Source organism: Pantherophis guttatus, chromosome 3, assembly GCF_059756535.1.
Source record: "Pantherophis guttatus breed Tessera chromosome 3, ASM5975653v1, whole genome shotgun sequence".
Taxonomy (NCBI): Eukaryota; Metazoa; Chordata; class Lepidosauria; order Squamata; family Colubridae; genus Pantherophis; species Pantherophis guttatus.
Window position 1 is genome coordinate 109314310 of NC_142065.1, and position 26656 is coordinate 109340965.

At 41.0% G+C, this 26656-nt stretch overlaps 1 protein-coding gene across 5 annotated transcripts in view; it reads left to right on the forward strand.

Moving 5' to 3' along the window:
• RXRG (retinoid X receptor gamma) overlaps positions 1-24546 on the forward strand; it is a 55808-nt gene extending 31262 nt beyond the window's left edge. For 2 of the 5 annotated variants that reach the window (XM_034409866.3, XM_034409864.3), the window contains 4 exons: positions 6416-6548; positions 11939-12030; positions 15853-15958; positions 24068-24546. In XM_034409866.3, the coding sequence (XP_034265757.1) occupies positions 6416-6548; positions 11939-12030; positions 15853-15958; positions 24068-24215 (479 nt within the window). In that variant the 3' untranslated portion in view covers positions 24216-24546. Of the gene's footprint in view, positions 1-6415; positions 6549-11938; positions 12031-15852; positions 15959-22807; positions 23736-24067 lie in introns of those variants that run through there. The other 3 variants (XM_087891147.1, XM_087891148.1, XM_034409865.3) reach the window with 2 other exon arrangements.
• Positions 24547-26656: the final 2110 nt, after the last annotated feature.

Genomic DNA, 26656 nt, shown 5'->3' on the forward strand with positions numbered 1-26656 from the left:
TTGAGTGCTTTCTCCAGGCCAATGACCTGACAGATTTATCGAGCACTCGAAAAAGAGGCTATTTCCTGAGCTCATGTGGCCGGGAAATTTTTGTAACCGCCAGAGCCTTGGCCGCACCACAACCCGTTTTCTCAATTCCGTGGGAGACCCTGCTGGCCAAGTTGAAGAACCACTACTCCCCTACGCCCTCCAAAATCGCCCGGCGCCATGCCTTTCACCAGCGATCCCAAAGGGCCGGTGAATCCGTGAGCGAGTATATGGCCTCATTGCGAACTGCTGCCCTGCACTGTGAATTCCGAGAGCTGGATGAAATGCTTTTAGACCAGCTGATGTGTGGCGTGAGGGATCTTAAACTTCAGCGGCGTTTGTTAGCACGTTTGGATCTGACACTTCCAATTGCCCTCGATGAGGCCCGGGCTGCAGAAATGTCTGCTCACTCCTCAGCGGAGATACAGCGAGCGCAGCCATCGGGGGTTTCCCCACCTGCAAATCCCCATTCAGTACACCATGAGGATTCTGATGAGGAAGGAGACGAAGAAGTGGAAGGGGAAGTGAGCCGCCTCAAGACAGCGCGGAAAAGCAAGGATTTCACCCCTTCTAAACCATCCCAGGGCAACTGTTTGGGCTGTGGCGGTCAGCATCGACGCGCGGACTGCAGGTTCAAGACAGCAGTCTGCCGGCGTTGTGGCAAGAGGGGCCATTTGTCCAGAGTCTGTCGAGCCGTTTTCCCTAGTCCAGATAACTCGGGGGAGCCCACCCCCAAACAGCGGAGAACGAAGCGAGCTGTCCATCGGGAGAATGCTGTTCAGCCATTCCCAGATACCGAGGTTGACGCTGTGGGAGTGAGTCAAGCGTCTGCACCGCGCTCTGAATCCAAGATTCACATCGAGGTCCTTCTGGAATCAGCGCCTTGCCGGATGGAGGTGGACACTGGCTCTTCCCGATCGCTGATTGCATGGTCCACCCTCAAGAAGCTGATCCCGACTTTCGCTAAACGACGCCTTCAACCGTGCCAAGTCAAACTCAAAGATTATCAGGGTCGGGCTATTCCTACCCTGGGCACTGGTTCTTTTTCTGTTGTTTATGGTTCCTTTGCAGGTCATCTTCCGCTGATCGTCGTTCGGGACAGTCTGCCGACCCTGCTGGGCCTTGACTGGTTCGCTGCGCTTCAATTGGGGGTGTCTGGTATCCATGCTATCAGGGTGGATGTCTCCGCTGAGCTGACCCGAGAGTTTGCTGAGGTGTTTAATGGCCAATTGGGTAAATACACAGGGGTGCCAATCTCATTCTCACTCGATCCTCAGGTGGCCCCGATCCGGCTTAAGCCTCGCAGAGTGCCTCTTGCACTGAGAGCCCGGGTAGATCTAGAGCTGGATAAATTAATTGCTCAAGGGGTTCTGCAGCCTGTGGAGTATTCCAAATGGGAGACACCCATAGTCATTCCCCTAAAGCCGGACGGATCCATTAGGATCTGTGCCGATTATAAGGCGACCCTGAATAGGGCCCTCCAGGCTAATCATTACCCCGTCCCTGTAGTGCAGCATTTGCTGCACTCGCTGGGCCAGGGCAAAATCTTCGCGAAGCTGGACCTGGCTCAAGCCTATCAGCAGCTTCCCGTCGATGAGGACACAGCCCTGGCCCAGACTATAGTTACACACCGTGGGGCGTTCAAATGTACACGCCTCCAATTCGGGGTCTGTGTGGCCCCGGGAATTTTTCAAAGCCTCATGGAGCGCTTGCTCTATGGGTTGCAGGGGGTGGTCCCTTACTTCGACGATGTCCTGATCGCGGCTGCGGATCAGGCGGACCTCGTTGTCAAAGTAAGGGCTGTACTATCCCGTTTTAAGGAGGCAGGGCTGAAACTAAAAGCAGAAAAATGTCACATAGGAGTGCCCCAGGTCGAATTTTTAGGCTTCCTTATCGACGCGGCCGGTATCAGGCCAGCGCCTTCCAAGGTTGAAGCAATTAAGAATGCCCCAACACCAACCTCGAGGGCTGAATTGCAAGCATTCCTGGGGCTCCTCAATTTTTATGCAGTATTTTTGCCCCATAAGGCCTCCTTGGCAGAGCCCCTGCATAGACTCCTTGATAAGAAAACTCCATGGTTCTGGTCAAAGGAGGCGGCGGCCTCCTTTCAGGCAGTCAAGGACGTGCTCACTTCTGATGCCGTCCTAGTTCAATATGATGTTTCCTTACCTGTCTCATTGACCTGTGATGCTTCCCCCTATGGGGTGGGGGCGGTCTTGAGTCATCTGTTACCTAATGGGGCTGAAGCCCCGATTGCTTATTACTCCCGCACGCTCTCTGCAGCGGAAAGAAATTATAGTCAACTTGATAGGGAGGCCCTGGCAGCAGTGGCTGGAATCAAAAGATTCCACGATTATTTATATGGTCGTTCCTTCTCCCTAGTGACCGACCACAAACCCTTATTGAGTTTGTTGGCTTCTGACCGCCAAACGCCACTGGTGTTGTCCCAGCGCATGTCACGGTGGTTAGAACTTTTAGCCGCTTATTCATACCAGTTGCAGTACAAACCAGGGAAGGCCATTGGGCACGCGGATGCCCTCAGCCACTGTCCTCTCCCTTTTCCAGTCCGGGATCCAGCCCCTGTGGGGTCTGTCCTTGTGATCAATGAATTTCCTGCCCTGGTGACAGCTAGCGAGGTGCGGACACGTTCTGCGTCCGACCTGGTACTGTCTCAGGTTCTGGACTGGGTCCGGCGGGGCTGGCCGGATGGCCACCCAGAGACAGAATTCTTGCCTTTCTTCCACAGGCAACACGAGCTGTCTGTGCAAGAAGGTTGCCTCCTTTGGGGCCACAGAGTTGTAATTCCCACCATGCTGCACAAGAATATCCTGTCCTGTCTTCATGATGCCCACCCCGGAGTGGTGAGGATGAAAACTTTGGGCAGAGGTTATGTCTGGTGGCCTGGGCTCAACAAAGATATTGAGACATGGGTTGCAAGGTGTTCCATTTGCCAACAGTCTAGGTCCGCCCCACCCGCCGCCCCAGTGCAAGAGTGGGATTCGCCCAAGGCCCCTTGGTCGAGGTTACACCTTGATTTAGCTGGCCCATTCCTGGGTCGTTCCTTCCTTATTGTGGTAGATGCCTACTCTAAGTGGGTGGAGCTGTCCCTCATGTCTGTTACCACTACTGAGGCTATTACAAGAGTTTTGGAAGGGTTATTCGCGACACATGGCCTTCCTGACACCATTGTCACGGACAACGGCCCTCAATTTACATCAGCCCCCTTCCAATTGTTTCTCGCCAGGCTGGGCATTCGGCACGCACGTACTGACCCTTCACATCCGGCTGCGAACAGATTGGCGGAGAGGGCCGTGCGGTCAGCAAAGGAAGCCTTATACCGCCTAAGGGGGTCCGATTGGCACCATAGGGTCTTTCAGTATCTCCTGGCACAACACTCTACCCCTACTCCTACGTCAAGGCTCAGCCCTGCTGAACTATTGATGGGCCGGCGGCTCCGAATCACTTTGGACCGCCTTCACCCCAACTACGCTCAGGCAGGACGGCCTAACGTCCAGTTGCCCGCTAGGTCATTTGCTGTAGGGGATCTGGTCTATGCATTCAATGTTAATCGCGGGGAAAGGTGGATTCCTGGCAGAATAATACAATTAACAGGCCCCTACTCTTATAGGGTTCAGCTCACTGATGGGAGAGTGTGGAGGCGCCACATTAACCAATTAAGGCGACGTACTGCTGATGCAAACGACCCCATGTTGGCCCGTGAGGCACCCCCTTGTCCCTCGGTTACCGCACAAGGGTTGCAACCAATGCTTCCGGGCCCCGACTTCCTAGACCGTGCAGAACCGCTTGCTGCCTTACCACCATCACCTGGCGAAGTCATTGGTCCGGAGCTTCCACCACCTGTCAGTTTGCCTTCGCCGTTGGTCCCAGAATCTGACGTGGCAGACACACCTTCATCTGAACCGATCCTTCGCCGCTCGGGGCGGAGCCGACGCCGGCCGGCGTACTTGGCTGATTATGCATGCACGGTCCGGGTGGGAAGGAGTGTTGAGTCTTATGCCTAACTAGCGTTTTGAATGTTGATTGGAGCAGCCACTACAACAAAAGTAGCGGGAGCCACCAGCTGTCGGATTGGCTACACAATTTGACAGCTTGCTATATAAGCCTCGCACTGAGGAGAATTGTTCGTTCGTTGTGCTGTTTTGGTTGTCAGTTACTGTTGTTGCCTCTCGTTTCTATAATAAACAGCTGTTAATGGGCGCCCGCTTCTGGTGTGTTTAATCTGAATACACAACAAAACTTTAATTTGTTTTGCTCCTGGGAGTGTTTTATTTGCTTTTGTTTGCATGTTGCTCTTTTGGTTGACCTTTCTTTTTACTATATCGTTTTTTCAGTTATTTAGGAGTCTAGTGGTCCACTTCAGGAAACTCAGTTTTGCAGCAATTCTTCTCAGTCCCAAGGAGCTTACAATCAACAAGTCTCTCTCTGTGTGTCTTGCTTCTCTCTCTCTCTCTCTCTCTCTCTCTCTCTCTCTCTCTCTCTCTCTCTCTCTCTCTCTCTCTCTCTTCTGGAGGCAGGGGAGGTAAAAAACAGGGCATGAGGATGCCCCGGGAGGCCTCTGTGTGCCCCATTTTTGGCTTGCAGAGTGCTACTGGAGGCAGGGGAGGCCAAACATGGGCCCATTTTTGGCCTCCAGGGGCATCTGCATACCCCATTTTTCACCTCCTTGCCTCCAGAACCATTCTGTAGGCCAAAAATGGCCCAAAACAGGCAATTTTTTTGCCTCCTTGGGCATCTGTGCACCCCGTTTTTCACCTCCACTGCCCCCAGAACCTCTCTGCAGGCCAAAAATGGGCCAAAACATGCCTTTTGGCCTCTTAGGGTGTCCATGCACCCCGTTTTTCACCTCCCCTGCCTCCAGATCAACTCTGCAGGCCAAAAACGGGCCAAAACGTGCCATTTCTTGGCCTCCCAGGGCATCTGCACACCTTGTTTTTCACCTCCCCTGCCTCCAGAACCTCTCTGCAGGCCAAAAATGTTGGCCTTACCTTCCAGTTCCAGTCCGTGGGGCTAGTGAAGGTAAGTCTTGCGGTCAGCCAAAGGGTGGGGGCCGATGGGTGGGGCGATGTGGGCGGGGAAGCCTCGTGGTCTTGCACGGGCCGGATTAATGACTTCGGCAGGCCATATATGGCCCACGGGTTGTAGTTTGAGGACCCCTGCTCTAAATTCTCACTATCTATGGACCAAAGACAGTCCTAGACTTACAACCATTTGTTTAGTGGCCATTCGAAGATACAATGGCGCTGAAAAAAGTGACTTATTGGTCACACATATGACCGTCGCAGCATCCCTGCAGTCATGTGACCAAAATTGTTTCTTATTTATGACTGTTGGTGTGAACCAGGGTCATGTGATCATCTTTTGCAAACTTCTGACAAACAAAGTCAATGGGGAAGTCAGATTCACTTAACAACAGTGTTTACTAATAACAACTGCAGTGGTTCACTTAACAACTGTGGCAACAAAGGTCATAAAAATGGGGCAAAACTCATTTAACAACTGTCTCACTTAGCAACAGAAATTTTGGGCTCAATTTGTGATCATAGGTCGTGGACTACCTGTATATGGAAAAAACCATCTCCCTGATTGGATGTGATTGCACAACCCCCATGGATGCTGAGATATTGTCATGCTGGTTGTGTCATCCACGATCTGTAGAATCACACATCAAGTAAAATGACTGTCCTTTGTGCATTTCTTTAAAATGAGATTGAAAAGTATAAAAATAAGAACAATTTGATGGCATGTTAAAAAACAAATAGTTTATAGTTGAACAGTGACTATGCTGGGAAAAGAGTTTAATTCAAACAATTCCTCAACATACAGGTTTTCAATGGTTTGTTTGTAGGTTTGCTTGTCTTCTTAGTATTGGAAAGTAGTAAAACACATTTTTCTGCAATTGCACTGTGAAGTGATAAAGCCCAATAACTTCTTTTAAACATTTACTGGCTTACCTAATATCTGCTGTCCCTACACAGACAGATTGTATTCAATAGCAAGTCATGTATTTGAATTCCCTGCAAAGTTTATGCCATGAGATACAAACCTTTTCTAAGAATGTGCAAAATGAGAAATAGGTTTTCAATAGCCATGCTATTACTTCAGGATCGGGCTATCTTTTGCCTTATTACTTATTTCAGTTTCTGTTTTTAAAAGGGATCTTCTTGATCTTTGTTGCTTATAAGCAATACCGGATTACTTGTTCTTTTGCAAACAAACTGTTACAGGGATGAAATGAAATAAATAAAACTTTGCATACTCTAGTGTAGCATAAATTGGTCCAGTCAAGTTAACAGCCAGATTATCAAGCAAAAATTTTTTTAAAGTCTCCAGAAAAAAATGTGTATATCACTCTTATTTCCTCTTTTAGGTTGGAATGAACTGCTGATTGCCTCTTTTTCCCATCGCTCTGTTTCTGTACAGGATGGTATCTTACTGGCCACCGGCTTACATGTGCATCGGAGCAGTGCACACAGCGCTGGAGTGGGCTCCATATTTGACAGGCATGTTTTTATTCTTAATTCCAGCATTTGCATCTTCCTAAATGACTTCTGGTTAGTTTTGATAGAGTAAGAAAAGCTTAAATAAGTACTTCTGAAATTTGTAGGAAAGGAAAGGCTGCCTGGGTTTATGCAGGTCTAAATGCAATTTATGCAACTTCTCTGCTCTAATTTTGTTCCTTTAAAAAAAAAATTGATTTTAAGAAATAGCCTTGGGATTCATTTACACACCAATATATGCCAAGTTGCTAGTTCCCTGGTTCGCATATTATTCTGCAATTTCTTATAGATGGCTGGTTTCTAGCATTATTTGTGTTGCTTTTCTGATGTAAAGCTCAAGGGAAATTTTAAAAAAATAATAAAGTGATGGTGACATTTTTTACCGACTATCCATTTCTTCTTACTATGGCCAAGGACAAGTATAAAAAACGGAAAGAGGGACACATAACTAAGACAGGATATCAGCAGACAGCCAGAATCTGCAAAGACGAAGTCAGGAAAGCAAAGGCTCAGAATGAACAAAGACTTGCAACAAAAGTCAAAGATAACAAAAAAAGTTTCTTCCAACATATAAATAACAAGAAAAAAGAAAAAAATCAAGGAAACAGTCGGTCCACTAAAGAGAGAAGATGGCAAGGAAGTAACAGGCAACAGAGAGAAAGCAGAGCTGCTTAACTCATCCTTTTCATCAGTCTTCATGCAAAAAGAAACTATAGCCCAACCTACAAGAAACATAACTGTAAAAAACAGACTGGAAATAAAAGTTAAAATAAGTAAAAAAATAGTAAGAGAACACCTGTCTGATCTTGATGAATACAAATCACCAGGACCTGATGGATTACATCCCAGAGTTCTAAAGGAGCTGGCAGATGTCATTTCAGAACCATTGTACCACATCTTTCAAAAATCCTGGAACACCGGGGAATTACCAGAGGACTGGAAAAGAGCTGATGTGGTTCCCATCTTCAAAAAAGGGGGGGGGAAAAAGCAGACCCAGAAAACTACAGACCAATCAGCTTAACATCAATACCCGGGAAGATACTGGAAAAGATAATAAAAAAACAGATCTGCCAACACCTAGAAATGAGTAAAGTGAGTAAAGTAATAACTAGAAGTCAGCATAGGTTTGTTAAAAAGAAATCATGCCAAACCAATCTTATTTCATTCTTAAACATAGTGACTAAATTAGTAGACCATCAAAGTACTTTGGACATAATATACTTAGACTTCAGCAAGGCATTTGACAAAGTAGACCACAACCTACTTCTTTGTAAACTAGAACAAAGTGGGATAGATAGCTTTATCACCAGATGGATTCACAACTGGCTAATAAACAGTACTCAACGAGTAGTATTTAATGGGTCTAAGTCTACATGGAGAGAAGTAAGCAGTGGGGTGTCACAAGGTTCCATCTTAGGCCCAGTACTCTTCAATATCTTCATAAATAGATGACGGAGTAGAAGGGGAACTCACCAAATTTGCAGATGATACTAAGATGGCAGGAATAGCTACACCCTAGAACAGGGGTCGGCAACCTTAAACACTCAAAGAGCCACTTGGACCGGTTTCCTACAGAAAAAAAACACACAGGAAGCCACAAAACCTGGGTGGGCATGGCCAACTCGATGTCACTCACTCCCACCCAGTCACATGACCCCTAGCCATGACTACCCAGCCACAAAACCATTCTCTATGTCTCTCTCCCTATCTCCCCCTCTCTCCCCCCTCTTTCTGTATCTCTGTGTCTCTGTCCCTCTCCCTATCTTCCCCTCTTTCTCCCCTCTGTGTTTCTCTCCCTCTGTATCTCTCTCTCTCTCCCTCTCTCTATGTATCACTCTGTGTGTGTCTCTACGTCTCTCTCTCTCTCTCTCTCTCTCTGTGTGTGTGTGTGTCTGTCTGTCTGTCTGTCTGTCCCCCTCTCCCTTCAGGTGACCATCCTTCTTTTCCCCTCTCCTCTGGCCGGCTGTGGCTGAACCAGGAGCATGTGCATGCATGAGGAGACCCTTCTCAAGCAAGCGCCAAAGCTCAGGAAAGGCACACGCAGGGCAGGAAACAACTTGCTTAAGGAGGGTCTCCCTGTGCGTGCGCATGCTCCCGGTTCAGCCACAGCTGGCCAGGGGGTCATGAGAGTAGGAGGGCGGAGGAGAGTGCAGGAGTGAAGTGGCCCTGTACCTGCCTTCGCACCACATTTGCGCGTAAGGCAGCCTTCGCTTCCTGCTGTTTTGGGCTGGAGTCCAAAAAATAAGAGGGGTGAGGGGCGGGGCCAACCAGTGATGGGACAGGGAGCCGCGACAGAGGGCCCAAAGAACCGCTTGTGGCTCCGGAGCTGCAGGTTGCCGACCCCTGCCCTAGAAGATAGGCTCAAGATCCACTGGGATCTTGACAGACTTGAACACTGGGCCCTATCTAACAAAATGAAATTCAATGTAGAGAAAAGTAAAGTCTTGCACTTAGGTAAGAAAAATCAAAAGCACACATATAAACTGCGGGAAACCAGGCTTAATAGCAGTGACTGTGAGAGGGATCTTGGAGTCTTAGTGGACAACCAGCTAAATATGAGCCGGCAGTGTGCAGCAGCAGCCAAAAAAGCCAATGCAATCCTAAATTGAATTAACAGAGGGATACAATCAAGATCAAGTGAAGTACTAATACCTCTTCATAAAGCCCTAGTAAATTCACACCTAGAGTACTGCATTCAGTTTTGGTCACCACACTATAAAAAAAGATGTTGAGACTCTGGAAAGAGTGCAGAGAAGAGCAACCAGGATGATTAGGGGACTGGAGGGTAAAACATACGAAGAACGGTTGCAGGAACTGGGCATGGCCAGTCTAGTGAAGAGAAGGACCAGGGGAAACATGATAGCTATTTTCCAATACTTGAAGGGCTGCGACAGAGAGGAGGGGGTCAAGCTGTTTTCCAAAGCACCTGAAGGCCAGACAAGGAATAATGGATGGAAACTGACCAAGGAGAGATTCAACCTAGAAATGAGGAGGAACTTTCTGACAGTGAGAATAATCAACCAATGGAACAGCTTGCCTTCGGAAGTAGTGGGAGCATCATCACTTAAGACTTTCAAGAAAAGATTGGACTGCCATTTGTCAGAAATGGTGTAGGGTCTCCTGCTTGAGCGGGGGGTTGGACTAGATAACCTATAAGGTCCCTTCCAACTCTGTTAATCTGTTAAGAGCATGAATGGAAATGATCCAGCTGCTCTGAATGGAACAGCATGTATGAATGAATTTAAATTCTTTCTGTTTACTGCCCATCAGCTGTAGTCTTGGGCAAAAGCCCCAGCTGAAGAACCCTAGTTAAATTCTCTTTATGAAAATATTAGTGGCCACTTTATTAAAACTGTACTGATTAACAAAAATATAGGATTTATTTTTTCTGCACAATTATATGTACATATTGCCTATATAAGACCATATCTTAATTGCATGTCTCCTTCCTCTGTGACATGATCATTATGAGGCAATGTCAAATAATAATGGATATGGTTAATACAGGTCATATACAGGAAAAGTAATTCCTTTTTCTGATGAATGGAGTATGTTGATCTAATGAAGATATGGGAATATTTCAGTTTCCCCCTATATAGCCTAGATAATTAGATAATCTAATGAAAGAAAGAGATAATACAGACGCAATGCACAGGCATATTCTAAAGGTGCAAGCCATAGAAAGGATTAATAAAGAATATATCAGCGAGGCGGGGAAAAAAAACCCTGATATGATAGGCTGAAGATATTTTATGAAATCCATGTAGAATTAACACTGCAAACATAGTAGACAATAGGAGATTGGAAGGAATGATCTGTACTTCTAGTTGCTCAAACACAGGGGAGTCAAACTCAATTTCATTGAGAGCAGCATCAGGGTTGTGTTTGACCTTGGGGGGCCAGGGTGGGCATGGCCAGCTCAATGCCACTTGTGTCAGGGGCACCTGTGGTGGGCCGAGCCCTCTGCCAGCGAAAACAGGCTCCCAAGCTCTGTTTCAGCTGCAACGGCCTCCTGCAACCCTCTGTCAGCAAAAATGGAGCTTGGGAGTGCCACCCACAGCCCTCCCAAGCTCCATTTTCACTGGCAGAGGCACTGTAGGCCAGTCCTTCACTGTTCCAGGGCAGTCCCGCGGACCAGATTTAAGCACCCCGCCGGCTGGATTGGCCCCTGGGCCTTGAGTTTGACACTCCTGCCCAAACAGATCAAAAAGATTAACACTTTATACGAGTTTTTCATTTGTGGCTTTAGTTATAGCTTTTCCTAATTTAATTCAAATGTTCCTTTAGAATTGTCCTCCTTTGGAATAAATATATAAAATAATTGAGACAAAAATATGAAAGACACTGCAAAGTAATGAAGGCATGATATCACTTGACTGATACAGTTATTTGTTTATTGCATTTTGATATTGCCCCATTCCCAATAAAATCCTGGTGATGCACCACATAAAACATATTAAAACAGAATAAAAATTACACAAGAGTCTCTAAAATAGCCAGAATCATACTAACACAGTTCTAACATCTAACCATTAACAATTCTCTCGAAAGCTCTCTTTCCATCAACAGCCTAAAATCTGGCAGCAAAGGTGATATGCTGATTTCTACAAGAAGGCTGTTCCATAGAGTTGCAGACCTCATAGAGAAGCTTCTTCCACCTTCCCCCAAATTTCTCACAAGAGCACCCTTCTCTAGGACATGCAAACTGAATGAGTCAGTTTTAATTGAAACAGATAATTCTGCAGGTATTTGCATTCCAAAACATACAGGGCTTTTATCACTGCTTTGATTAAAATCCCAGCTTGAACAGGGATTTAAAAAAACAGTACTGAGCATCCATTTGCGTGAAGATTACTCTATTTCCCTGTTTAAAAAAATCAGGTTTTCCACAACTGTGAAAATAGATGGGAGAGCTACTGCAAAAATGCAGCGTGACTCTAATTGATTATAGTGTTGAATTGATGCTTCATTAAACAAATAAACAAAAAACCCCAAACCCAGCTCCTGGTAATTCCACACTACTTCACCACAGAGTGGGACAACTTGCAGTGGCCAACTCGCCACAGAACAACTCGCTGCAGACAACTCGCCATGGGACAATTCTACATGGGATAACTCCATGTGATAAATGTTATTTGCCATGTTTCTTTGACATTATTTCCATTTTTGTGGAAATGGACAAAAGTGAAAATAATGTCAAAGAAACAGTGGCAGATAACATCTATTGGGTTGAGTTATCCATGTGGAATTGCCCCATGGTGAGTTGGCCATGGCAAAATGGTTGTGGTGAGTTGTCCTAGACCCACTTAACCACTGCTTAGAGTAGAAGCACCAGTAATGCATGCATATAATTTGATTCACTCATTCCCCTTCTTCCTTGTCTCTCTTTGCAGAGTTCTTACTGAGTTGGTATCCAAAATGAAAGACATGCAGATGGATAAGTCTGAACTGGGGTGTTTGCGAGCCATTGTCTTGTTCAATCCAGGTTAAGTATTGAGTCTTGGGAAGGCTGCCATCTTCCCCAGGAAATTCTCATGCCTCTCTACACCCAGCTAATTTAGCCATTGACTACGCTGGATTCTGAGGAGCAGAGAGTTTTTTTTTCTTGTGACTTTTCATAATTGATTTCTTTTTGTTTGTTTGTTTTAATTGATGTTCAATGTTTGCCATTATCATGTTGCATTCACTGAGGCAGCAATGGTCTACAAGAAACAAAAAGGGTAAATGTATGGAAGAAGAGTTTCAAAGAAGAAAGAGAAATGGAATGCTACACAGAGAAGAGTAATTGAATAGCAATGGGGGTGGGTGGGAGGGGGTGGCAGAAGAAAAAAAGAGAAGGGATTATTTTTCACAAAATAGAAGGGAAAATGGGAATGCTGAGATTGTCCCAATGTTCAGTATTAACTATGTTACAACTTCTCAAGTTGCAGCTGTAACTATTCCATTATGTTATGAACAGCTACATGCCCTTTCATAGATTTCTTTTTTTTTTTTTATTGAAAAAGTTTTTCAAATACAAGTTTTTCCCCCTTTTCCTCCCTTCTTCCCCAACCCGCCCTCACCACCCATCCCCCCCCCTGTGACTTCTTCTTCACAACAATAAGCTAATTCATAATTAATTACATAATATTTTACCATGCCCTTACTCACTCCTCAAAGTACTGACCCTTAGCAAAGTATTCTTATAACTCCGCTTTTCTCCGCTTTTCACAATCTACCCTTTTTCTCCTCCCCCAAACTTGTAAAATATTATTATTATTACAACAACATAACCTTTACTTTTATATATATTATATATATTAATTTAACATTTCAAAGCAGCCTTCTCCAAATTTAACATTTGTTCAGTTCTATCCGATTCTTCCACTCCCCAAAATATATGTCTTAAAAATCCTTTTTCTTAAACTAATCAATCACTAAACTAGCCTATTTCAACCCAGTTTCCTGCAAGATTACCATACACTACAATTCTAAATATAATCCACTGCCCACTCTACTAAAATATACATATGTCTATATATACATTCCATTTTATAAAAAAAGACAATAACTTTAAATTTATAATTCATTTAGTATCTTCTTTGATGTCTTTCCACTAGATTGTTAAATCCATCATCCATAATAGGGTAACATAGCATCCTGGTGCAACAGTTTATTCAAAATCTTCAGTCGTCTTCTGCCCCCATCAATAATAAATATCCTCATGTATATATAAAAATAAAAACAACTACCCGAGTGACATTATAATTATATTCCATATAGTTGTAATTGTGGTTTTCATCAGGATTATAAATCCCCATCATCTTTGTGGGTAACAGCCAGATCTTCTGCATGCCCCAGCATGACTCTCTTGCCTTGTAACTCAAAATAGATATAATATATTTATCGGTAAAAGAAATCCAAAATAGATAGTTCAAATCCAACAATGTAAGGCTCTTTCCACATCCCAAAATCACGGCATTGCAGAGATCTGCCACTTTCCTCAAGATAGTATTAAACGATAATTCGCCTCCAATATCTTTTCACATGTTCATTTATTTTTTTAAAATCCCTGGCTTCACTGTTGCTTGATTTAGAAACTACTATTTCTACGAAATCTGTTTCTTTTCTTTTTCTTTTGCGGGTTGCATTTCCATCCAGATTTCCTTCCTACAAGTTGTGTATCAGCTGATCGGTTGTCATTCTGCTTTGTAAATTGATCTTGTTGGTTTTGTTTTATTATCCCATATGTCTTTTCCTTCACTTGTATATCAACTGGTTGATTTACGCACTTGTTTGTAAGTTGATAGTTAATCACATTAGAATCAGATGACACTGCTCTCAAATTTATAGACAGTCCAGCTGGGGTATCCAAGGAGTCCAAAGACAGTTTATCTACCACAGCCTCTGTAATTTGATGTTTTCCCTTTATTTCCAACTCCTTTTGCTTGTCCTGTGTTATGCCTAAAGATGTTAAATTTATTTTTAAAATTTTTTGATAAAATTCTTCCGCTTTTTCGACAGTATCCAGTTGGTATCTTACTCCTTGGTGTCTCAATATTAAACCAACTGGGACGTCCCACCTAAATAGAATATTCCTTTTTTTTAACTCATTCACTAGAAAACCAAATTTCTTCCTCTCCATTAACATCTTGGGCGGGAGTTCCTTAAAAATCCAAATCTTTCTTCCACGAAATTGCAAAGCAGAATCATAAGAATTCTGGACAATATTATTTCTAATTTCTTTGTCTGTAAAATAAATCACCACATCTCTAGGCAATTGCCTTTGTTTTGCCAACCAGGAGTTTATTCTATAAATTCTGTCAATCCTGCAAAACACTTCATCAGGTTGAACCTTTAAAATCCCAGCCAGAATTTCAGAAGATATCTTCCTTAAATCATCTCTGTCATCTTCCTGCAAACCTCTCAGTCTAATTGCATATTCTGTAAAATTGTATTGGATCATTAAAACTTCTCTTTCAATCCTCTGTTGTACATTTTCTTCAATAACAGTCTTTTGATCAGCCTCCATTTTAAGTTTGTCTTCTGAACTATTATCCTGAATGTTTGCCAAATCCTTTTTAATTTTTTGGATCTTGTCATCCAAATTCTCCTCAGTTTCTTTCATTTTAGAGTTAGTATTTGCTTCCAACTGAGTCATAAAGTCTGCTAAGCCATTAGCTACTTTTAAAATCTTTCGATCCAGAAAGCCAAACTTAGATTTCACCAATTCACCAATTTCTTTGATTTCCAACTTAAATTTTTCAAGTTGCTGATTCACAATCTCATCCCTTCTTACAATCTCCTCAAGAAGAAATTCTATTATATTAAAGTCAGGTTTCTGTGACTGGAGAGTTAAAACTTGTTGATGTAATTTATTAATGGGGGAATCCCCCCCCACTGCCTGTTTGTCTAGTTTTATAAGTCTCAGTGCCATTTTTCCACGCAGACAAAATTTACTGGAAAAGAGAGAAAAAAAAAACTTTTTTCCAACCAAGATCAATATCAGATCCTCAAAGAGAAAGAAAAAAGAAAAAAAAACCGAAATGAGAGTGAGATTTTGCCTTCAGTTACAGCCAAAAGTATTCATTCCGCTACTTTGTAATTAAAAACGGAAGGAGTTTCCCTTTCAGCCTCTCTTCAAGCCGCAGCAGCAATCGCCATTTAAAAAAAAACTTTTTTCCCTTCACTTCACTTCTTAGGCAAAATAGAATAAAAAGAATACTTGCGCTTCAGAATCAAAGGTCCAGCTCATATCTTCTTTAATTAATTTATTTGACAGATTTACAGGCTTGCTTTTGCCCCCTAGCTCTGCGTGTAGCAGAGATTTCCCAGAGCCCGGAGCATCGGCTGGGGATACGGGGAGTCTCTTCCGCTCCCTCCCAAAAGTAAATAAAAAACTTTTGGGATTAGGCAGAGGACTCTACCCACCCCAGCCGGCTCTATCTCCGTTTCCTAATGGAAACGGAGTTTTTTCGAGCCGCCATTCCGCTGAAAAAGGCGGCTCTTACAGGCAGTGGGTTCGACGATCCCGAAGGAGTGTCCAGCCGGGACAAGCAGCAAACCGGAAGTGGCCCTTTCATAGATTTCTTAAAACAGATAACAAAGTTTATTTATATTTCATAAAATTGTTAGATTTTTTTCATATAATACACAATTTAAGAATCAGTATGACTGTTTCTGATGATATTATTACTTGTCCTAAATGGTGCAGCACTTTCATCCCTAAGGATGAGTACAGCTTTTTTAAAAATTGGATACGGTTTTTTCAGGGACTGGAATATTGGTCCCTCTTTTTAATCATTTCCCTCTATTGTCACTGCATCAGATGCCAAAGGCCTGTCCAGTCCTGCAGAGGTAGAATTGCTACGTGAGAAAGTTTATGCTACTCTGGAGGCATACACAAAACAGAAGTATCCTGAGCAACCTGGAAGGTAAATAGAAATTGCTTAGGCTGCTTAATGCATAATGATATTAAGATGATACCAAATTATGTCAATCGTGATGTTTTTGTATCCTTAGCTTGAGGTTATATTGAACATCACATTGAGCTATCTAGAAGAATATTGAGTCATAAATAAAATGAATAAATGCTCTTTTTTTTCTGTGACTGAGCCTTCAACTCCAAACTGAAACTGGAAATGTTGTAAGTGTCTACAGGCAACCTAAAGAGAGAAAGAAGGAAAGAGGGAAGACAAGGGGTAAGTTAGGATGAAGTGGAATATGAACTAAAATTGCCCAATTAGCCTCATGGTTAAAGCAGAGAATGATACTCAGTACTCTATGATCAAAAGTTAGATGTAATATCAAATGTTTTTAAGCATCTTTTGTCAATATTAAATACTTTGTTTCTGCTCTCTAGAATTACACTGCGTTATTTTTCTAGTACATAAGAATAGTACCGAGACATTATACAAGTAGATACATACTGTATTTCTTCTGGGTTTCCATTGCTCAAGAAGGGAAATAAATCATCCAAAGTGGTTTTGAAGTTTGCCATGGGAGTCAGAGGCAATTATTCCCAGGATGTTGCATTGTCTTTTTTCAGCTGAAGTTGGCAATCAAATCTTCTCTCTTTATTCCCGCCACCCCTCTAAAGACCTTGTAAGGTTATTAGTGCACTTACCTTAATACAAATCCATTTTACTCCTTCTTCTGCTCCTCCTGCACTAATGGGTTAGAGTTTCTAAGGAAGGATATCCACAAAGCACAAGATTTGGGGAATCCTACCTTGCAAGATTTGTGTTGGCAATGTTAATCTTACAACATTTTGGCTATGCATGAACTAAAAGAGCCTTGGTAGTACAGTGGTCTAAGGCACCCTGTTATTAAGCTGGTTATTAAGACCAGATGCCTGCAATTACTGCAGGTTCGAATCTCGCCAAGGCTCAAGGTTGACTCAGCCTTCCATCCTTTCTAAGGTAGGTAAATTGAGGACCCAGTTGTGGGGGCAATAAGCTGACTTTGTATAAATATACAAAAGAATGAAGGCTATTGCTTAGCGCATTGTAAGCCGCCCTGAGTCTCCGGAGAAGGGCAGCATATAAATCAAATTTAAAAAAAAAAAAAAAGCACAATCACAAATAATTCCAGAGAGGGAAAAAATTGGAAAAACAGCAGAAGGAGCCATTGTGACTAGACAAAGAGTTTGATGAATATCTAAAAATTAAAAAAGCATATATGGGAGGTGGAAATAGAAACAAGTCACCAAGAAAAAGTCAATTTGATAGCGTGAAAGGTGCCAGGAAAGCTAAATCTCAAAACGAGCTTGGCACAGGATACTAAGATTTTTTTAAAATAGGGAATTAAAGGAAAAGATTAAGTATATCAGAAGTTTGATGAAAACAGTACAAGGATAACAGGTAATAGAAAAAAAGGCAAAACTGCTGAACTCATCTTTTTGCTTCATCTTTTCTGAAAAGAGGACTTGAGTTACATTGGATAACCGTAGGAGCTGAATGAAAGTGTAAGATTTCAGCTCAAGCGTAGACATGACATAGAATACCTATTGACTCTGAATAGGTTCAAATTCAAATCTGCATTTTAAGATATTGAAGAAACTTGCTCATGTCTATCTTGAATATAATCCATTGCCTTTAAAATATCCTGGATGACATACCAGTTGATTGAAGGAGAACAAAGGTTTCCATCTTCAAAGAGGATGGTTCTCAAAGAACTAAAAATCAAGCACTTTGACATTAAGGATTCAAGAGCAGGCGAAAAAAAATCTGTAAGTATCTGTAAATAAAACAATGCAGTGGTTACTAGACGTTGACATGTCTTTGTTAAGAATTAGTGTCAGAGTGTGCACAGGGTGACTATGTGAGACAACCCAGGAGCTTCCCCTACCTCAGGTACATAGACTTTACCTTCCCCTTTAACAGCAGATTGTTGTCCATTAGCCAAACTAACAAATGTTTGCTTAGCTGGTCTCAAGCCAGAAAACATTTGTGGGTCATTTGGAATATGTTGACTCACCCCACTGTCCAACAACCAAGTGTTTCTGGTGTTTTCAGACACTGTTGCTGCCAAGGAAAAAGATGACGATAAAAAACCACTCCTCATGTGTTGAGTAGCTCTATGACCTTGTCTTGCTGCTCCTCTGTTTCTCCTCTCAGGGCAGCATCTCTGGAGATGCTCTGTAGAACCACACGTGAAGCAACATTTCACCATGTAAACAGTCACAGCTGCTCTGCTTGCATCTTGAGATGTTGCAGATGTTGGCCTGTGCTGAGCATTATCTCCTTCCTTTCCTTGTCACCTTTCAAGACGTTTCTGTTCTTCCTCCAGCAATCGGCCAGTCAAATACGTCATGGTTAAGTCCCTCTCTTGCATAGACTCTAGGCTAGTCACAAAAATGTCCCATGAAGTGTCCAACGAACTGAGCACCACATATACCTTGTGTGCCTCAGTAAACATCATTCCTCTTTCCTCTAACTTCATGTCTTTGTCTTTCTCATAGCCTGCATGTTCATACTTAGTCTGTGTGGACATGCTCTCCCCTGGCTTCAGTTGTGCTTTATACAGTCTCCTTATCAGCAACATTTTACTGCCGGCAGTCTCTCTAACATACACACTGCGCAAAGCCTCCCAGCACTCTTTTGCAGACCGGAGACCTGTACCAGCTGATGTATCACATGTATCAGCTGATTGTCCTCTAAAGCCAGAATTATGCTGGCTAATGCCTTTTCATTTCTTCTCCGGTCCCCATCATCCAGGACTGCTGGTGGATTAGTAACTATTGTCCACAAATCCTCCCTTCGGAGGTACCTCTCCATCTTTACACTCCAGGAGAGGTAGTCTGTCTCATTCAGCCGAGACACCACAAAACCTCCTCCCATTACACTGACGGAATCCATGTTGCCTGTTTACGTTACAAGCCCCAACCACTAACAAACCAAGATGCACAACCTCTCTGGCTCTGGTGCAAGCTCTCACTGGGTTTCTCTTCTCTCTGGTTTCTTTAGTCACTCTGGCCTTCTCTCTGGACTCGGTCCATAACCTGTCAGAGTGCGCACAGCGTGAGACAACCCAGGAGCAAATACAGTAAACAAGTTTGTATGTACAGTAAATAGTGGTTTTATCTACAAAGAATATATACATACACATACTTTAGTCAGACCTCAAACAAACAGCAATCAGCAATTACAGCACAGAAACACACACAAAGAGAGAGATACGCCCCAACAGGGCCTCTTCTTATTACAGGCTCTTAAAGTGATATCAGCTCAAACACCTTGCTGACTCATTCCCAATATTACATCATTGTAGCAGCTGGTCAACTCTTAAATCGTTACCCTGACAATTAGTCTCATCAGATTAACCTAATCTCAATTTTTGAATTTGGCAAATCACCAGGAAATTCATTCAGTAGTAACGTAGGATGCTTTAGCTGGCTCTAGAAATCTAAATGCATCCAAGGTCAGTCAATATTTACTGACTATTCTGTTGTCAAGCTCAGACTCAGATCCTGCCTTTTAATCATCTATTTGAAATGATGAAGTGGAACATGGCCTCCACTCCAGGAAGACTAAACCAATCTAGGAGCGGAGTATTTTATCTTTTTCTCTGTTACTTGCTATCTTTTGCCATCTTCCCAGAGTAGCTAGAATGTCAGGACGGCCTCCTTTCATTATCCAAGAAAGAAAAACCCCGACTCCATTTTCATAGAGAAAGGTAACTTTTACTGGATAAGAACTGAATGCAGTCAAAGAAAAGCAAGGTCTGAAGCAAAGGCGCGAAAATCACGTATAGAAAGCATCCCCTCCAACTGTCCAGCGTAAATCATCCAATCCACAGGTTCTCCAGGGGTCATGTGGGAGCAAACGTCTGGCAGTGTCATCCTCTTGCTATGCCACGACCATTGACCTTGAGACGTTATCAGCTTCAAAGAAAACGCTGCAGCAAAGAATTACTTTCTTTTTCCTCCAGTTCACTTACCCCTCTCAAGAATCCCAAGAGCTGCCCCCTCCCCCCGTTTCATGGCAGCCGAGCAAGCAAGCAATGAAAGAGCGGAGGCTGACATAGTGTACTGCTTCTTTTCTCTTGGTTTCATTTTGAACATATTTAAAGAGCACTTGAATTTTTCTTCACATGCTTCTTTAATTTCCACTCATTTTTTTTTGACACCGTCTCTGCAAATTTGGACTACGTCTGTGTGTTGTTTGATGACCTTTTCCCCTTACCTATATGTGTGTGTATGTGTGTCATTTTAAATCAGATTTTCATCAGATTTTTGGCAGAGATACACTGGCTTGTTTCTATTGTTGAATATTGGATTTGAGAAGGATTTTGCTTTTAGCATCTTCATTTTAAGGAACTCTTTGGCCTATTTTTCTTACTAACTTACTAACTTCTCAGGCCATTGAAAATGATTTGGAGCTGATTTTCATGACCAGCTTTTTCCAGTACATGTACTGGCCCATTTCTAGAGGGCAGGCATGCACAACATCATCCTGTACTACTACTATTACTATTATGTGATTGATCACTAACCAAGGTAGTCACTGAATGAGGAATGGCTGTATATACAAGTTCACTGATAAAACAGTGGAAGACTGGTCTAGTCTGGTTTAGTTCAATCTTTTTAAGTGCAATTGACAAGAAGTCGGACACTTCCTACTTCCAGCCCAAGGGACAGAAAAATCGTAATACTTGTGATGTTTACTTTTTGATTGTCCCCCCACACCTGCACTGGTAAAGAAATGGGTAGATCCACCAATAAGAGAGTTTAATTAATTAGATGTATACTCTGCCTTTCAAAGCAGTATATATAGTGTTCTTGCCTCCTGTTTTCCCCATAACATGGGTTCTAATGAGATAAAGCAACCGGCCAATAGACACCCAGACTTTCATGCCTAAGGGAGGACTAAAATGCCTGGTATCCTGATTTATAATCCAGCAACCCAGACAGAATACCAGGTCATCACTGGGGTCAAAGCAGAATAATGGACTGAAATTCAGACAGGGATTTCTGAACCCAGCCATTTCAGCCTGGCGTTGTAGTGCTGTAAAGTGGAAAATTCCTGAGAGCTATTTTTAAATAGAATACAAAAAATGGAGAAGGGTGAGGGATGAATATAAATGTGGCTGGATGTGGGCTAGTACTCCAGTGTATTTGGCCCTGAAAACTTATCTAGGAAAAAATACAGTTCTTTGTTTGAAAGAGAATCTCCACATAAACATTTTATAATTTTTATGTTGTCCTATTCTGCCATCTGCTGGACAACATTTAGACTGCTAAAATAAAAAACAATCACATTTTCTGAATTATTTTAAAATCCTTTTTGTGTTCTTCATCTCCTTTTTTTGAGCAGCAGTATTTTAAACCAGCCAATTAATACTTCTTGTTCAATATGCATAATTAACAGAATAGTATCATACAGAGATGACTTACAGAGAAAAGAGACCTCTAACTGAAGAGAATACTGGCATTTGAAATGTATTCCCATAGCATTTCAAATTATTCAATTTTAATTATATTATGGCAAATTTAGTAATAGATAGAAGGGGGGAGATAATACTAAATTTTACACATACATAAACACACCACATACCCTTAATTTCATTAAAGAATTTTTGAAAAGGAAGATAACTAATACAAATGAATATAAAGTAAGAAAAAGAAATCAAGGAGAACGTTTAAAATGCAAGAAAAAAAATAGAAAATAAAGAAAAAAGATATAAAGAAATAGTTTCTAATCTTTTTTTACAGCAGTTATAAGTACAATTATTATAAATTTACCACTTACTCTTTGGTTACAATATAACTCTCATTTTCCTGTAATCTAATTAGCAATAATAATTAGCAAATTCCAATTAGCAATAAAAGTACATATTGTCTTTTTTCTAATTAAATAAGTCAATTTAGCCATTTCAGCCACTCCTATCATATTTACCAACTATTCCTCCATTGTGGGTAATGTCGAATTTTCCCATCTTTATGCAAATAATAATCTTGCTGTAGTTATCATGTACAAAAACAATGTTCAATGACATTTTCCCAACTGTTTGTCCATCAAACCCGAGACAAAAAACTCAATTGTATATCCTCCTTTAAAATCCTCTGAATCAACGTGTGTATCTGAATTTTAAAAAATTGTAGCTTTTTTACCCATCCACTGAACATGATAAAATGATATGTCCCTTCTTGTTATTCAGATTTCCAACATATATATTTCTAGACAATTTCTCTGAAGATATGTATCAACAGTAAACAATTTTATAAATTATAAAAATAATATTATAAAAAATCTCTTTAAGGTTATAACATAGCATATATATACGAAGTTTTAAATACAAGTTTAAGAACGTTTTAAATGTAATAAACATCAAAAGGGTGATTAAAACTTTTAGAAAGTTACAAATGGACTAAGGATCCAGATAAATTTAAAATAAGTTTTTGGAATTAAAAAGAACACATTAACTTGACTTATAGTTACAGAATAAAGCAAAATATTCTAATATTAGGCAAATTGAAGGATATTTTTGATACAATGGACTCTGAAGGTTACTAGTGTCAACAGAGATATCTGCCTCTATGAAAAGACTGCATCTAAAAATCTTATGGAGGAGGAACAAGTTCTACCTGACAAGACTGAGTTGAAAGTGTATTTACAAATGCATTTATTTATTTAGCATATGGCAATGTTACATTAACTGGGAGACTACAATGCTAGTGCAGAGTAGTGGTTTGGCTGCCTGTTAGCTACCCCTGTTTGGTTCCCACTCATGTGCTTCCCAAGGTGTGAAACATGAGGGTGAGACATGTGGCTTTTCTGCAGCAGCAGCATCCAAGGCCCACTCCCTCCACTGAAGCTGCTTTACCAACAGGCATCACAACCTGGAAGGTTCAGCATCAGCAGGATTCTGACTGTCTGCACGAAGTGCCACCTCTTCACCCCACTGAAGTGGGGTATTTATTTACTCTTGTGCAGCATGCTAGGAGGGCAGAAGCTGAACCAAGTGACGGGAGCTCACCACACCACACAGTGCGAGGATTTGAACCACTGGAGCAAAGATGATCTCCAGCGTCATTAAGCGACTAAGTCACCATGCCTCCCATATTTATAAATGACAGGCTGCAACATGGAAAAAGATGTTACACTGAACATATAAAAGAGGTCTAATATCTTCATTAAAAGCAATATACAAATGATGCTCAAATAATATATCAAGAGAGTCATCTGATAATTTTCTTATATTGGATTTACAAAAGAGTTATTGTTAAAGTTTTGAAGAATCTTGAGGGGAGGGACAAAGAAACAATGAAAAGAGAATTTTACATCATTATTTGTTGTTGACCACTAAAAATCAAGACTGTTAGAAGTAAGAGGAATATAAATTTAATTCATTTGATCAAGGTTAAAATTCCTCATAACTCTTAAAATGATTGAAAGGACTGAAATGACAATGCATTATGGATTTGTTTATAGTTAAGAGATGTTATATAGGAAGAAGATATCATTTCTGCATTGTTAAGAGGAGGTAATAAGTTACTAGAATTATTTATGCTTGTTGGGATGTCACTTCTTTATTTCTTTATTTCTTTTTTATATCCTTTTGTCTTTCTATTTTTTCTTTTTTGCACCTTCCATTTCTTTTTATAGTTATATCTTTTTAATCTGTATTAATGTTTTACTTGTAATTGTAATCTTTAATAAAATATACACATATGTGTGTGTGTATACACACACACACACACACAAACAATTCTCTCTCTCTCTCTCTCTTTGTCTCTCTCTCTGTGTATGTGTATGTGTGTATAAAATCAATGGCATCCAAAGGACATATGGTTTTAACAATGTCAGATATCATAGCACTTGCATGCAGACTTCTGCTAGCTTGCTTCCAACCCAGTTCAGAAAAGGTGGGTTCTCTTTGACCTTGGTGTTACTAGCAGCCATTGATTACAGATTTTCCTCCCCCCTCTCTCTCCCTCCCTCCCTCTCTCTCTCCCCTCTCCCTCTTTCTTTCTCTCTCTCTCTCACCTTCCTTTCTTCCTTTCTTCCTTCCTCCCTTCCCTCCCTCCCTCCTTCTTCCAGATTTGCTAAACTACTTCTCAGGCTGCCTGCATTGCGATCTATTGGTCTGAAATGCCTGGAACATCTCTTCTTCTTCAAGCTAATAGGTGATACCCCTATTGACACCTTTCTTATGGAGATGTTAGAGACACCTCTGCAAATCACCTAATGAGGACAGAATGCTAACAAGAAAGCACAAATGACACCACTGAAGAGGTTTTGTTCCTGATCTGCCGGCTTTCACCCATTCCATTCTCCTGAATGTCTGTATGGAATGACTTTCAGAAAGGAATAGGAACTCCTATAAATGTTTAGCTTTTAAAAAAATGGAATGTTGTTCATATGCAAACTTTTAAATAGCAGCTAGGAGGAACAGGGCATCTTGCAGTTCATCAAAAATTATTTGTAGCTCATCAAAAAAAAACTTGTATGAATGATTGAGTTTAAATTATTTTTTCACTTCCCAAAAGATGAGAAATAAAATAATATATGAGTAATTAGTATGGAAGTCATTGCTGAGGTCCTGCTTTCTGGGTGTTCTGGAGAATGGAGTCAGGGAACTTCTCTTACAACATGTCATTTATATCCTTGTATACTTGTGTTCGTATTTTACCCAGAAAATAAATAAATAAATAAATACACACACACACACACACACACACACACACACTCACACACACACACACACACACACACACACACACATGATAAGAAACTTGCATTGGATATTGTTGACATCATAATTCCAAGATGGAACAGGATAATTTGGAATAGACTTCCATTCGTTTACATGATCTGAATCTGGGCTGTTTTATTTTAGATAGCAAAACCACATCCATGACTCTAGATTTTCTTTTGTTATTTTGTTGTGACAATATTTATAAATAACCTTTTTGACATGTTTCAGGTTCATACTACAACATAACTTCACATGGAAATGAAATCAATTCCTCAAAGGGACAATATTTTCACAATTACTTTGTACATATTCCTGCTGCACTTTGTTATGCGCAAGGAGGACAATACCCAAATGTCCAAACCTATCTGGAAGTAGAGGGGTTTATTCAGTTCAAATTCTCATTACATAGAATAGCTCAAATCAGAACAAGGAGGTTGAGCTATTTGGCTTAAAAACAAACTTTCATGATGTGGCTTCTTTTCTCTTGTGTTCCTAGTGGAAGCATTCTTAACATTTTGCTGGAAGTCTATCAACCCAGAAAATTCTTGCATTACTCTTATGAGGCACCAGAGGGCTCCCACACACAAAAGGATAGCAGAAAAGGAAGGATTGGAAATAGGGAGGTGGAAAAAGAAGAAGAAAAATTAGAATATTTAAAAGCTAAAACTGAAAGATGGTGGTCTCCATAACAACCGTCAAATGAGGATGACAAGTACTATGTGTTGTATGACTGTAGTTATGTTTTACAACAAAAAGCATACACACTTCTTATAATTCCTTATGTCCACATTTAATATTTCTTCTGCATTATACGATTCTGTTTTTTAAATAGTTTATGAAATTGCTGCTTATAGTGCATCCTATTCTTTTCTAATTTTTTATTATAAAAAAGTGGTGAGAGGAAATTATACTTTATTTGTATAAAGCGCGAAATAACCCAATCAGAAGAGTGACTATAAAACTAAAGTTTATATTATTGTGCACTTGAATTAAACAGAGAAGTTACATTTTTCATACATCTCTGTGATTAAATACTCTACCTTCAAGATAAATAAATGATTAACATGCAGCAAAATGTCATAATGATAAACTAATACAAAAAAGTCCTAAATGTCTGAAGTGTTGCACCCCACAATTATCTTTGGGCTATCTCAAATATCTCAAATCATGTATTTCAGGATGATTAAAGATTTTGTCTCATCCAGCCAAAGCTTTCTTCATACCCATAGAACAAAAGTATGTCATAACTCTTTATTGAAAATGAGGAGAAATGCCTAAATAGCTGAACTTCTGCACCTCAAAATACTCTTACAGCACTCCCAAATTATATGTCCGCATATGCAGAAGCATAACCGTAGTGTCATACCACCTTTGTGTCGTCTGATCATAAAACATGAATCAGGCCTTAAAAATTTAATTATCTTCATTTGTTTTGGTAAAGCTACATTTTCTTTTGTCCTCTGTAAGTATATTAATAAAATAATAATAACTTTATTGTCATTGTACAATATACATAACCGTAGTGTCATACCACCTTTGTGTCGTCTGATCATAAAACATGAATCAGGCCTTAAAAATTTAATTATCTTCATTTGTTTTGGTAAAGCTACATTTTCTTTTGTCCTCTGTAAGTATATTAATAAAATAATAATAACTTTATTGTCATTGTACAATATACACAGTATACGCATACGCATACACAGTATATACACAGTATACGCATACAACGAAATTCACTTAACACCCAAAGACCAGGTCCAACACACATAACAATCCCAAACACCCACCACCACCACCACAAATTCCCCACCCCTAAACCAGCCAAACATCCAACAACAGACCAATTAAAGGGCCACCATCAGTGAGCTAGTTCAATGTTGAGTGCAATTATAGCTCTGGGATAAAAACTAATACTGAGTTTGATTTAGACT